The following is a 15,089-nucleotide window of genomic DNA, read 5'->3' as shown; positions in this document are numbered from 1 at the left end:
TACAATTACAACTAAAAGTTAAATTTGAATCGATACTATTATTTTCATAATATACTTACAATCCTAGAATTCTGAGAAGCCAAACACCTAAATATGGTTTCATTCCTCAGTAGTACAATTTAATGGGTTGGCCTCAGTAGTACGGTTCAATGGGCTCGCCTCAGCAATACAATTCAATGGGCTGGCCTCAGCAGTGATAGGACTAAGTCCCCTTCCTTCAGTCCCTTTCGGGTGCTCCGCGGCTTCAGCGTGAACTAAGAGATTCGTGTTCACGGAGAGGGTGGTTCAGGTGATCAGTCTGATCCGGTCTACACTTGCGATTCTTTCTTCGTTGTTCTGCAAGTGAGATTACCTCCAATTTGGGAGAGTAGGTTACAGTTTTTATTGAGTGAGTTGCCGTCCTGGGCCCCTCCTACCCAAACCTGTCATTACTCCCAAATTTGGGCTCGGATCTTACTTAACACACTCTTTTTGCTTGGTAATTAGTTTCTTTTGTTGATCATTTTAATTACTTTGGGGAACTTCCATACCACTGCAAGTGACCTTTTCTTTCCAATTTTTTTTTTTTTTTTTAAAGGCTCTAGGGTTTGATGTCTCAGAACTTGGGATATTTGCTTAAGGGTCATTTTTAGGTTCTCTTTGTTTAAAGGCCTCTAAAGATAAAATTCAAGAGTTAAGACTTTGAGCAAAGTCAGGACCTTTTACACGTAGACCAAAACAATGGCCTAGATAAGGAGATAAATCTTGTCTTCTTCCTAAACTGGCTAATGGGCAACTATTACAAACATTCAAACTATTTCATTCAATATGACAGCACAGAATGACAGTCGCTGGTACAGGTGGTGGGGGTCTAACTGATAGAGCTGTGTTTGATTCATGTCAACAGATGCAGAAGAAAATGATTCTGGTACTTTCCTATGATTGTCACTGACAAAAAAACATTATCACACAGGCTGCTATGATTTTTTCTGCTGCATAGTGCAGTAGGAAACCAAATTGGCAATCTCTTGAAAGTGAGCTGGAGAGGCAGAGAAGAGAAAGGCAGCCATCTGGTGTCAGCCTCCCACAGTTCTGCACATGCCAGCCTAGCTTAGCTTTAGCTTGCAGATTCCTAGACACTGTCATTGCTTGCTTATCACGCTAGTTTCTCACTCATCTTGAGAAACCTATGCTCCATTTTCTTAGAAAGCTCCGAGTACCCACAATTCTCACCAAAGTCACTGAGGAGTTGGGATGGGGAGCAGGTAAAACAACTTTGAAAATCAGCTCCTACTTCTCATATTGATCACATGCCAGTAATTAGTAGCAGTTTTGAATCAAATGTGTTCCAGAATAATTATTTCGTATTAAAAAGGTGGATAAATTCTGCCTCCAAGCTTATATTGCTTTTGTGTCTTGTTTTCATTTTGGGGTGTTGGGTTTTTTTTTTTGCCTAAAAGCTTTTGAGCAAGAAGAGAACTAGAAAAATACATACATTATTGATCTCTCTGCCTCTTAGGAGCAAGAAAAAAAAAATCAGCAATCCCTCCCTCCATCGTGTCTACTATTCAGTACTGTTAGTGTTACTATAGCAGCATAACTGAACTTTAGCATAGAATTATAGCAGCATGGTGCTTGACAGGGAAAATGCAACAAGTCTGTGTACCCTGAGGACTTTTCCAATCCTACATTGTGTAGCTCACACTCCTTTGACTTCAGGTCCCATGAAATTGCTCACTGTGAGCAGCATTTATTGCCCATTTGACTCCTTTTTCTCTTTGGGAAGCTTTATTTTGATATTCCTGGAAAAGCTTCTGCAGTGTGGGCATCAGTCCTAGATCCTGAAATGCTGGGGTATTGATGCAGGTCATCTCTAGTCTGTTTTGGTTCACAGGTTTGGATTAATTTTGAATCTGCAAAGCAAAGACATTGTTTCTCTCTCCATGTTCTCTGACAACCTACACTTTTTTCCAACAGATGGAAAACGGCAGATTCCTTTAACTGATGACTTTCTTTCTGGTTGTGAAAATGCAGACATTAAGCCAAACGAGGTTATAGTGTCAGTTCTCATCCCATACTCTAAGAAGGTAAAGGTTCTAATTTCCTCCCTGGGCTGTTTTTATCCATGTGCACAGTGTTACACTACCTTAATCATATCCATATGTACTGTAAGAACTTCAGTACCAGAGCTCTTTGTGGCCAGGCCCTGCAAACATTGAGTCAAACACTGCCTTTGCAATTACCCACATGCCCAAGGACTCCTCCTGTGAAAGAAGGCTTGCAGGATCCTCCCCAGACATGGACAGATAGTATTAGCATTTTATGTGAGTATGCACAAAATTCCAGTGGGGCCTGAAGGACCAGCTTCAAAGCCCATTCAAGGCACTAGTAGGACTCCCAGTAGGCCTGACTCATGTGATAAATGCCTTTGGGGAGTGTGACGGGTCCATCCCCATGCCTGTCTAACAGAGGCCTGACCCTCTGTCTCTGGGATATATGCCAACCTATCTTTCCTGCCACACCTTGATGGAACAATAGTTATGATGGTACTTAGGTGGGAGGCTGCCTATTTAATACCCCAATGCTAGGGGTTGCTATCCACCACTCCAACCTTCCCCTACATGGTGGCCCATGCCTTGCAGGTGGTATAAATGTCAACCTAGGCCCTAGGGCATTGGGTTGGTCCACTCACTGTTGTGGTGCCTCCCAGCACTGGGGTCTGCCCCCTGTCTCTGCACCACCTGGTACTGTGCCCCCCTGGCACTGAGGTCTGGATCACCCCCGTCACTGTGCCTGCCTGGCACTGGGGCTTTGCACAGTAGTGTGCCCCACTGAGGCGTCCTCCTCCCCAAATAGCCTCAGCCCAGTCCACCAGACAAACAATAACATAAATATGAGCCCCTGAGCTATAACATAATAGAAGTCCTACAAGCCTAACCTAACCCCTTTTAGGAGACAAGCTTCTCTCTCACTTTACTGGGCCACCCCCCACCACCAGTACTTATGAGCTCCTATAGCCCCTTTATCCTACCAGATGCAGAACAGGCAGTCAGGCATTTCCAGTTAGCTTCCTCTATAAGAGCTCCTTCTGTCTTGGCTCCTGCCAGAAAATGAATTCTCTAGCCCCAGCCCTGGGGTTTATATGTGCCCAGGGCCCTGCCTTCTTCCCGTCAGCTGGCCAGTCCAGGTGGTTGGGTTATTAACCCCTACCCTCCTGGTGCTTGGGGTTCCTGTAGCCCCAGGTCTTAAAGGGGCAGCCCCGCCTCTTAGTAACAGGGCTAGAGTTCCCTGTTACAGGGAGTTTGAAGAAATATGGCTTAACCTGTGCAAAATCTGAAACAATAGGAAGGACGTTCATCATAGAAAAATTGATCCAAAGCTATTTCTTGGGGTCATTCTCATGAAAATCACCATGTAGGGCACAGCTGGGTATGTGCAAGGTGATCAGGATATGTCCAAGAAAACAAAGTAAGTGAGGGATGTTAGTTTGTGGGTGGGAATACAACTACTGTGAGTTTCAAATATCATGTGGAAATGAAAAATTCAGAGGGCTGCGTCTGAGTCCCATACACTGATCATGAAGCACCTAAACCTTAGATCCATATTTCAGAAGCTCTAAAATTCTTCAGATCTGGAGTTCTAGTCTGGACCTGTCTGTCTCTGGAAAGGGCATGGTTTTAAGCCACACTTCCGAGGCTTTGGCATCAGAATTGACTGTGGAATATCCAGTTACTTCCAACAGCTCCCGCTCTCCTCTCCAGCTGTGTAGCATGAAATATAAACCTTTTCTTGTTGAAAAAATTCTTCAGTTAACATGGTCCTTTGGCACCATGCTGCAACCTGTTCCAGTGCTGGAAGCCACTTAAGTAACATTAATGTACCAGCCATATTATAAGTGACTTGGGCCAATACTGTTTGCCCAGCACTTCAGAGGGGGTGCTTCTGACAGCACCTTAAACCACTGGGGAAAGCTGTGGTTTGGCATGTCAACATATAAGTAGGTGAGCCTTGGATACATTTCCCTTGGGCAAGTCAGCCCTTCACTGGTACTATGTGAAAGATATACAGAAACATAACTAAGTCACCATATGGGTTTAGCAACTTCTGTTTCTTTGCACCAAGCGGAGCTAATGAAGACCCAAAGTCATGGGTTATTTTCCTTTTAAGAGGATTAATATCTGCCAGTGATGGAATTTCTCTCTGTTAAATTCTCTTTTGCTCAGGATGACTTTGTGTCAGCCTTCCGACAGGCAGAGCGCCGGAAGAACGCCTTGTCGATTGTGAATTCTGCAATGAGAGTGCTTTTCAAACCAGGCACAAATATCATTATGGACCTGAACATTCTTTATGGAGGCATTGGCTCTACCACAGTCAGTGCAAAGAAATCCTGCCAGAAGCTCATCAGGAGGTACTGACTTAGTACAACTCTGACATACAATACTGTAGGCTCTGTGAAGCCAAGACTCTGCCAGATATCCAGATCTGGCATGGTGGAGATCCAGATGCAGAACTCAGCTTTGTACAGTTCTTGCACAACCTCCACTGGGGCAATGGTTCACAACTGGCTAACCCTCTCCAGAAAGTAAGCACCAATGACAATGTAGTGGGAGTATCCAAGGTGCCCAGGAATGCATTAATACAGCCTAGTGCCTGGCACTCTCTTCCAGGGGGTCTATGGAGCCCCAAACATAAGATAGTGTTCTCCTTTCCTGGTGGATCAACCAAGCAGGATGCCGGTAAAAGCACTGTTTGCTTTTCCCAGTGAAGAAAGACTGTCTGTGCTGGCCAGATTTCATTGGGATACATGTTGGAATGGTTGGAATAAAAATGTCAACCATCTTCATTCGTAACAGACTAGTAACATGAGCCTATTAGCTGGCAGCAAATTTCGTCACTCAGTTAACAAGTTAACTGTTACAGTCTTCACAGGCATGTAGTTTCTACCAAATCCAAAAGGGCAACAACATCAGGCCCGTACGAATTAAACTTTTCTTAACATGCTTGCTTATCTCTGCACATGCATACGTGTCTGTTTATCTCCCAGGCAATGGAATGAGCAGATGCTGGGTGAAGCTTGCAGACTGGTGCTTGGCGAAATTTTTCTCTCCCCCTCAGCTCCAGGTGGGAAGGTGGAATACAGAAGAACTCTGCTTGTCAGCTTCCTTTTCAAATTCTACCTGGAAGTGTTGCATGGTTTAAAGATGATGGTAAGTGATTTCCTCAGGGAGATTGGTGAACTGACTTTTTATATGTGGGATTGGACCTCAAAAAGGGCACTTTGTGCCTGAAAACTTATCTAATATATCTCCCAACTAAACATTTGGTCCAATAAAATATTTTTCCAAAAAACCTTACTATACGGGTTCAGATACCATGCTAATTGATGCAGATTACCTGGCTACCTGGGTAGGTCAGTCCCTTACTAAGTGGTGATTGTGCTGTTACCTGTCTTCTGTAGCAAACCATGTTATTGTATAGTTAAAGCTTAATATGGTTTCAGAATCAGAACAGTTCTTCTGTTGCCCCAGAATACATTTAACCATCAGTGTTACAGCCATGTATTTATAGATGCCATGACTCTGACAGCTCCACCAATAAATCCCTATGAACCTCACCAAAAATAGATAAGATCTAGGTTAAAACTTTAAATAAAATGTGTACCATGACTCTGAAAAGGGAGAAATGCCAAAGGCCCTGTGAACTTCACTAAGGACTGTTATTGCTGGTGATTTTGTGGAGTGAGAACTCAGGTTCTGTGGTGACAGGCAGCAATATAAAACCCTAAACTAACAGACAGATGAGCTACTGCATAGTAGCATCAAAAACAACCTATGTAGTGCCGGGACTGTGCAGTAACAGCAGTTAAGCAAGTACTAAATGACTGCACAGTAATAACTGCACAGTCCAAGTCATGTGTAGATGCACCCAGAGAGTATAAACATAACATGGTGAAATGGTCTGAAATTGGTGGGTATGGGGGCAGCTCATACAGCCACATCAAACCCTTAGAAGGTAGTTTAGAGAAGGACCCAGACCAATGATGCAGCAGGGTGCAACAAAATATTCAGGAGTTCAAAAGCTCGGAAGATAAGTCAAATGTAAGCCCATAAGATTTCATTTGAACCTGAAATGTGAATGCCGTTGGACATGGTCAGTGTTTCTTTGCCTGTTTTCCTAATTCAGTCCTAACCATGTCATTCTCTTCACCTACATCCCTTAATCCCTATCTTGAACGCTAACATTTGAACAGCCTGGATTTTTGATGGCAATGGGTTGTGTCTTTGATCCTGGGTCACCCATGGTCCTTTAAGCATTATCTGTTATTTGCATAACTCTCCCATCACTTTAAAAGGTGCTTACATGGCAAGGAAAAGTGTAGCGGAATAGGGTGGTTGTTGCTGTCAGGTGCAGAATGCCGTTCCAACTCAGAGATATTTCATTGAAGAGCTGGTGTCCAAGCTGGGGGAGCAAATGGGAGATCTCTACTTTTTTAACGTTCATTTTTTTCATAACTGGAAAATGGAAATCTTAGCTTTAAAAATACTTATCTGACATCAGTATCATACAATTGCCTTCCTTTCAGGACCCATCAAAGTATCCTGACCTGCCGAAGAAATACATGAGTGCCCTCAGAAACTTTGAATGCAGACCTCCCCAGGGAAGACAAGTATACCAGGTCAGTGACACTGTTTTCATAGCAAACTATGCCAGGCATGAATTTCAGCTGCCACATGCTGTCTTTCTTAATGACTGTTATGCCCTCTGGTTTTTCATCCTGAATGTCCATTTACTGTAGTGTATCTCTATCTTTCCTCAGGTAAAAGTTTTCTCTGTCAAAAACTATAAACTCAAATGTGCACTTGTTGGAAATATACTTTTCAGAAGTCAATTTCAACAAAAAAAAATGTTTTATTCTCACAAAAAAATTACCAGAATATCCCGTGTTTTTAGGCAGACTGAAAACTCTTAATAGCTGAAAATTTCAGCATTTTTCAGCAATGCAGAAATGTCAGAAAACATTTAGTTTGTGTTTTTTAAAATAGATGTTGAATACTATTTTAGGAAAACAGATTATTTCCAAGACAATTTTTATTTAGTAAAAATACAGTTTTCTGTAGAGAGAACCTGATATAGAGTTGTTTGAAGCAAATATGAAGTGTAGTGTGAGTGGGAACAGCAGAGGGCACCCAAGCTTTTTTCCAACTAAGCACATTGGTAGTGCAACTAATTTATGGTTCTATTTGAAATGGGAAAAAAGAATATTGACAGACATCCACTTAGCAGAAACCTGGATGAGAACATTTTCAGTAGGCCAGCCTGTACAAGCCAAAATATGTATTTGCCAGCGTCCTTCATGAAGATACACTGGGCTGGAGTAGAGCAATCAGCTCTAGTTTCAGATGCCTTCTTTATATAAACTATGAATAAAACATAGCTCAATTTTAGGTTGTTGAAACAAGATGTGATATCAAATTTGTACAAAATCTACTTCAAGATGGATGGTACAAAAGGAAACGCACTCTATTCGCTAGGGAACTGGGCAGGGAGAACAAAGAAGACTTTTGCTCTATTTCCAATTTATCCATCAGCATGCTCTGTGGATTTGGACAAGCCATTTTAGGCATATCCGTGCTGATCCCATGGCTCCTGAGAGTGATGCCAAGAACAAACCCAGAAATAGGGCAATGAAGCAGTCCTCAGAGCACCTCCAAAGTCCCTCTTAAGACCACTGGAGATATAGAAGTCAAGAGGGAGTGGGTGAGCAGCTTCACTATCTCCTTTGTAAATTTGGCATTTGAGGAGAGGGAAGAGCTAACTGATGGCATGCTGCTCAGTAGCACTCTCAGGAGTGCTTCAGAAGCAGGATAGATACCCCCTTTATCTATCCTGTGCTATTCCTGGTCTTGTCTATTTAAATTACAGTCTCTTCAGAGAAAGAGCTGCCTATGAAAAGTGCCTAGCACTTTGGAGATGAGATCTCAGCTGGAGCCCTAAAGTGACAGTGTAATACAAATAGGCTTGGCAGAATTTGATTTTTATTTTCTAATAATTTCAATAAATAATATTGATGTTTATTTTTTAAGAATTTATTTCAGTTTTATTGATTTTTTTTTTTTTTTTTTCAGGATTGCTTAAAATTAGCGGTATGGGGGACAGAATTTATTAAGGACAATATACTATTATTATAGTGCAGTTTAACAGCTCTGACAAACATAGCTACTAGGGCTGTCAAATGATTTAAAGACTTGATCATGATTACTTGTGCAATTAAAAAAATTAATTGCAATTAATTGCAATTTTAAATGCACAGATAAAAAATCAAAATTATGTGCAGAAATACTCAAAATTATGCAGGTACTTTGTATGGCTGGGGGGTGGTATGGCTTGGGAGTGAGGGGTAAGCACACACAGGCAGCACCATGCCAGTAAGTCTGTGGAGGGGAGAGGGTGGGGAAACGTAAGGGGCAGGGGGGCAGATTGAGGCCCCCCCCCATGGTGAGGGAGAGACTGGGGCAGGTACAGGCGCTAGGGTGAATGGGACCCAGGGCCAGGGCAGGTTGTGGGATGGAGCTGTGAGCAGCTTGTCCAGGGATGCGTGGGGGTGGCTCCCTGCCACTGCATACAGCCCCGGGAGAGGCATGGAGGGCATGTTCCCACCGGATTTGTGCATGGGGTGGAGATGGGCTGCCCACTGTGGCCTGGGGCTCTGCGCCCTGCTGCTTTTGCCCTGGGAGATGCACAATGCCATGTTATGCCTCCCACCACCAGGCGAACAGGGGACACATGGCACAGCCAGCACACAGCTCCCCAGGCAAAGGCAGCAGGGCTCAGAGTCCCAGCCTCCAGCAGCCAGCAAACCTCTGCCCCATGCACAAATCCAGGGGGGCGCATGCCCCCCATGCTTCCTCCAGTGGTGCACACAGCAGCAGGAAGCCATGCCTCACTTCCTGCACCTCTGGATGAACCTTCCACAGCTCAGTCCCATGACCTGCCCCAGCCCCAAACCCCTATTCACTCCAGCACCTGCCCCTGCCTCTGCCCCACTCCCTCCCTCACCATGGGGCCCTTGGTCTGCCCCCGACCCTAACACTCCATAGACTTTGCAATGCAGCACTGCTTTACACACAATGTGCAGGTTGTGGCTGCTCATGTGTGTCTGTGCACCCCCACCCCACCCCACGGCTGCAGCTGCCCACACTGCCCTGCGGTCTTCTGTGCTGCCACTGCTGCCCTGCTGGGTGGCCTGGAGGCAACGGAGTGGAGCCTGGGCATGGGCTTCAAAACCACGTGCGCAATTAATGCATTTAAAAAAATTAACTCAAGAATTGATTAACACGTAAATCACACACGTTAACTGCACTTAATTGACAGCCCTAATAACTACTGTAGGACTCCTGCCAGCTAAGCAGTGGAGCTGCCATCAGCCTCAGCGATGCTCATCTACTTGTCACTTCCTCATCCTTTGTTCCCAGTCTCCTGGGGTTTCTGGGAGTTGCAATACAGCCTACAGTCAGCATGGTTCTGTAAGACTGCTCTCCCTGTCATCACACACTCCATCAGTCATCAAATTTCTTACATCCCCTTTCTATAAATTTTGATTATTAACAGTGAAAATATTTCTTTGTCAGTCTGTGATGCAAAATCAATGTTTATCAACATTTACTAATAAAAATCGAATCTTGCCAACCCTAAATACAAACAATAGAAGTGAAATTACTACTTGGAACGTTGGTTTTGAGTCAATATCTATTTATGATCAAGCCCCAAAATCTAAGTGGTTTCCGCATGGGTTTAAGGACATGCTCTAGCACTGGCCAAATGAGTTCAGAAGGTATTAGTAAAAGAGGCTTTCTGTAGTTAGTGTTGTGACTCTAGAATAACATGTTTTTCTTAAACAGGATGTAGATCCAGGACAGCCACCCCAGGATCCAGTGGGACATCCTATCATGCACCAGTCTGGAGTTAAACATGCCACAGGTGAAGCTGTCTACTGTGATGACATGCATCCTGTAGACGGAGAGCTCTCTTTGGCCGTGGTCAAAAGTTCAAAAGCGCATGCAAAGATTGTGTAAGTAAATGAAAGCTGCAACAAAAGGGTCCCAGTAGAAGTCATAACAGATTCAGGTCTTTCTAATTGAATGTATTCATTGGTTTTACTGAGCCAGACCTGAAGTACAGCAGGGTACAGAAGAAATCCAGGAACAAAGAGGTGCCTGAAAAAGCAATTCATGCACAAACTGGGGAGGATTAGCTGCTAATTCTTTTAAACTTGGGTAATATTATGTAAAGCAGAAAAACATATACTTAGTGACAGGTACTTGTAGATGCTTCTCCTTTCAGCTCCTCAGTCAAGTGTTGATCACCTCCTGATTTTCCAGAATGTTTCCCTCCAGGGCTGGTAAATGTATTGGCTTGCTTGCATTATGAAATAATTACCTACTGGTAATGTGGAGCCGCATTTCAGAACTTTCTATTATTAATGCTGTGTAATATATACACTGCAGGATGAGGGGGCACTTTGGCTTGGCACTGCACAAAAGCAGAAAAATGTGTCTTAACCCTGAGCATTTCTATTGTAAGCTATACACAAACACAAGCACATAAGGACTGTTCTGCTACCATCCCTTGGGCTGACTAACATCATGAGATAAGGATTTCTTTGGCAAGTGTGTCAGGTGTTGGCAGATACATCAGGGAAGTCCAAGGGTGGATCTAGAATTTTGAAAAGAGGGGCGCAGATGGTGAGGTGCATATTCACATATAAACCAACACATATTTTTCTCCAGTTAAAAATAAACCAGAAGCTTTACTAATATGCTTGGGGCTTAGGGCTGAATTATTCAGTTTGAGATTGATGCAAAAACTGATACAACTTTACTGGAATGAGTGAAAAACAGTCTGCAAGGCTGTGAAATGGGAGCTTCATTTCCAGGAACAGCTAACAGGCAGCAGAATTGCAGAACAAGGGATAGCTTGATTGGTGGAACTTCAACACCATTAAAAAAGAAAGAGGGTCATTAACACCTGTGGAATGAAGAGGTTAGATGGAATCAGGTAGATTATAACGAACCATTAAGTCAAGTGATTCCCTCAGCACTGTGACACTGTACAAGTTGCTGCCACTGCCAGGCAGCTGGTTTTAAACTTGAGGTGGAACAGGAATCAGGAAGTGGGGTGCAAGTGCCCTAGTGCATCTTCCTCTGGGAGAGTCTGTTCTGAATGAATGGAGCCATTAACACACAAGGGGAATGGAGAAAGTATATACTGAGATACTGAGAATTTAGAAACATTAATATACAGTGACTAGAATTTTTCAGAGCTATTTTATGCCAGTCCTTGACTTTCTCCCCTCCCCTGACCTATTCCTCTCCCTGTACCCTCTTTAAAATACTTCATAACAGCAGTTGATAATTTTTCCACAATATGTTTCCATGCATCTCCCAATATGAAGCAGTTTGGTGGCAATACAAAAAAGGACTGGTTTTTTTCTGCCTTTGGAACCACTTGTATTGGAGTACACTAGTGCACTCCCATAAACACCCCCGGTGGCACTGCAACTCATATTCTTCTTTCCAGATCAATTGATGCATCAGAGGCCTTCAAAGTGCCAGGAGTGGTTGATGTGGTAACAGCTAGCGATGTTCCAGGGGAAAATGGCACTAAAAATGAGAAAGCATTTGCAGGAGAAGAGGTACTTATTGCTTCCAGCTAAGATCCGGTTTGAAATAACTCTGGTTTGTTATGAAGAAGGAAGTTTACCCATTTTGCAAGTGGTTTGCTGACTATGAAACTGCTCTGAAAATGAATTCAGTAGACTTTAGTCCAACAGGAGCCAGGCAGGGCCTGTACAGGACTTCCAATGTGTGGGGCATAAGGCCAGGGAAGGATGCTTTTAGGCATTCTGCAGCACCCTTTTATAACTGATTCAGTGAATAGTGGTTGTGACTACCACAGCAAAGCCTCCGTGAAAAATGGAGAATGGCTGTGGAATGAGACATATGCAGGTGAGAAAGAAATAAAATAAGGAAGATCCATGCTCTTCAAAAATAAAATTAAATTGACTGTAAAGCCCGGGCAGACCTTGAACATATCCCATGCGGGAACACACTACAGCACAAGCTGTGTTCCCTAGTTTGCTAGCTGAAGAGCCAAGTGTCTGGCCTGCCTGTGGCCAGCATCCCCAGTGCAGAATTCCTCTGGCCTGGGTCTGTCTCCACCATTGAGTAATATTTAGATAGAACTTATTTGTCTTCAGGATGTCTTGTGTTGCCTCCTTTTATGTTTTCAATTTCTTCTCAGCTGCATTTCTGTTTCTTTCCAGTCAACTCTGACCTCTTTTCCTTTCCCTCTTCCTTGCTGTTGTGTCCTCATCCCTCTCTATCACCCCCTCACATCATCTTTTCCTCTAGTCACCAGCTTGATGCACCTCAGTTCTCCCTCCCTCCGAAGCACGGGACTGTGTCTGCTTTATGAGCTTGATCTGATTGCAGTTATCAGTAGTCCAACCTTGATGGAGCTGCATGAGTACAAACCCCTAGTACAGACCAGAAAAGTGATTTGCACTGGTGGAGGTTGTACATTTGCTCATATCAGGGTAAGCTGCCCACCAGTGAATGGAATTGGGGAAGATTCCTGCTCGAGTCAAGGCCATATAGACATCAGTGGCATTTTTAGTGCTCAAGGTGCTGTAAGGGAAAGACAATAGATGCCAACAGCACATCCCATCTAAAAAAATTTAGCTTGCACTTGGACAAATTCCTGAAGGAGTGGAGTGGAGTGTAGTGTAGCGTAGTGTATGCAATGTCTGGACATGACCCCCTCTCCCCAAGATATGCTCACTGCACAAAATATAATCAGCCCAGTGTGTTCACCAGGTGCTATGTGTTGGGTGTGTTGCAGGTGATTTGTGTGGGTCAGATTATCTGCGCTGTAGTTGCAGAGTCAGATATTCAGGCAAAAAGAGGGGCTGAAAAAGTGAAGATACAGTATGAAGAACTGGAGCCAATTCTGACCATTGAGGTAAGAATTCATCTTCTCTACCATGTCTTGTGAAGGAGTTAATCTTTTCATTTACTTATCCAGGTGTGAAGGACTCTACCGGGTGCTTTTTCATTTGAAGAAGCTATGAGTTTGTTCCTTCTTATACTGCACGGTATAGAAATATCTTTCATTTATTGAAAGCATGTATACCTTTGTTTAGGGCATCACCTTTTGTCTATTGAGTCAGAGGCTGATCTTTGCACATCAGGGCTAGAAAACGCAGTAAAGGAATATATCAAAAAATGTTTACTCCACAGTTCCATCCTTCCACGGGCCAGCGTCTCAACTGCTCTAAATCAGTGTAGCTCCATCAAAGTAAGGAAATAGATTAGATTACACTAGCTGAGGATCTGGCACCATGCATCATGCATCCATGCTTCACCAATGTTCTCTTCTGGTTGGTTATCAGAATCCAGCAGTATCCATCTCTGAAATATTTTCAGCAGCCTTGAATGTTGCATATAGAGACACATGCTACTGCTCCTAATCTGGGGGGAAGCAAAGGGTAATGTAAAACAGAGAAAAAACAACCAACGATAATAAGTTTGTACCCTGCAAAGATTATCTCACTGATTCTAATATCTGACTAATCACTCAAGGAGGAGGACTAGGAGGTTGTATGGATAATAATGATTGTACAAAAGAAAAGCACTAGACAGTATGCAGTATTACAGTTGACTTGTATGGGCTTTTTTACTTGCTGCAGGATGCAATAAGGCACAATTCATACATTGGAAAAGAAAAAAAAGTAGAAAAAGGAAACATTGAGAGAGGATTTAATTCAGCTGATGAAATAATTGAAGGTAAATTGCTGTGTACACTGGGTGGAGATGGGAAGTCTTGATGAATGAGTGTGATTTGTAGAAAGTGGTTCAGGAATAACTATATTTTTCATAACATTTCCACCAGAACTTATTATAAGTTTGTTTTGATGAAGACAAGGCATATTGTCACCTTGTTGATTCATTCTGAGTTTGGGATCCACTAAAACCCTCGGATTCTTTTCTGCACACCGGTTACCTCACCACTTATTGCCCATTTTTGTATTATGCACCTGATTTCTCCTTTCTAAGCACATATTCCACTTGTTATTGAATTACATTTTGTTGATTTTTGACAATCTCCCCAATTTATCAATTTCAGTTCTGTCCTTTAAAGTGCTTGCAGACCCTTCTAACTCTCTAGCCTACCATCCAACTTGCGAATGAAAATACTGGCTAGAACTGAACCTGAGACAGAACCCACTTGCTGGATCCTACTTAAAATGTTCTCCCATTTTGACAGAAAACCATTAAAGTCCATTTTAGACATATGTTTTTAGTTAGTTGTGCTGTATCCCACATTGTAGTGAGCTTACTTAGACCATATTTCCCAATTTCAATTAAGAAAATGTTGGTGGGACAGTGTATCCTTATCCTAAAGTCAAGATAAAACATATTTACTGTTATCCTGCCTTATTAGGCCAGAAAACCTGTCAAAGAAGGACATTAGATTAGCTGGATATGATTTTCATAGATTTCATAGACATCAGGGCTGGAAGGGACCTCGGAAGATCATTGAGTCCAGCCCCCCGCCCAAAGGGCAGGAAGTCAGCTGGGGTCATAGGATCCCAGCAAGATAAGCATCCAGTTTCATCTTGAAGGTGTTCAATGAAGGCGCTTGAATCACCTCCGGTGGCAGGCTGTTCCAGACCTTGGGGGCTCGGACAGTAAAGAAATTCTTCCTTATGTCCAGCCTGAAACGATCTTGAAGTAGTTTGTGACCATTCGACCTCGTCATCCCTTGGGGCGCTCTGGTGAACAAACGTTCCCCCAGATGCTGGTGGTCACCCCTGATAAACTTGTAGGTGGCCATCAGATCACCCCTGAGCCTGCGCTTTTCCAGGCTAAAGAGCCCCAGGGCTCTCAGCCTGTCATCGTAGGGTCTGCTTCCCTGACCTCTGATCATGCGCGTGGCTCTTCTCTGGACTCTCTCAAGCTTCTCCACATCCTTTTTGAATTGTGGAGCCCAAAACTGGACACAGTACTCCAGCTGCGGCCTCACTAAGGCCAAGTACAGGGGGAGAATGA

At 43.4% G+C, this 15,089-nt stretch overlaps 1 protein-coding gene across 1 annotated transcript in view; it reads left to right on the top strand.

The window, feature by feature from the left end:
* LOC102383614 (aldehyde oxidase 3) overlaps positions 1-15,089 on the top strand; it is a 105,631-nt gene that overhangs the window by 23,920 nt on the left and 66,622 nt on the right. The window contains exons 13-20 of the mRNA XM_014519219.2: positions 1,957-2,066; positions 4,203-4,387; positions 5,024-5,186; positions 6,563-6,655; positions 9,879-10,048; positions 11,557-11,671; positions 12,880-12,999; positions 13,727-13,823. Coding sequence (XP_014374705.1) covers positions 1,957-2,066; positions 4,203-4,387; positions 5,024-5,186; positions 6,563-6,655; positions 9,879-10,048; positions 11,557-11,671; positions 12,880-12,999; positions 13,727-13,823 — 1,053 coding nt within the window. The remainder of the gene's footprint in view (positions 1-1,956; positions 2,067-4,202; positions 4,388-5,023; positions 5,187-6,562; positions 6,656-9,878; positions 10,049-11,556; positions 11,672-12,879; positions 13,000-13,726; positions 13,824-15,089) is intronic.

Source organism: Alligator sinensis, unplaced genomic scaffold (assembly GCF_000455745.1).
Source record: "Alligator sinensis unplaced genomic scaffold, ASM45574v1 scaffold566_1, whole genome shotgun sequence".
NCBI classification, from domain to species: domain Eukaryota; kingdom Metazoa; phylum Chordata; order Crocodylia; family Alligatoridae; genus Alligator; species Alligator sinensis.
This window is presented reverse-complemented; position numbering and strand designations above follow the sequence as displayed.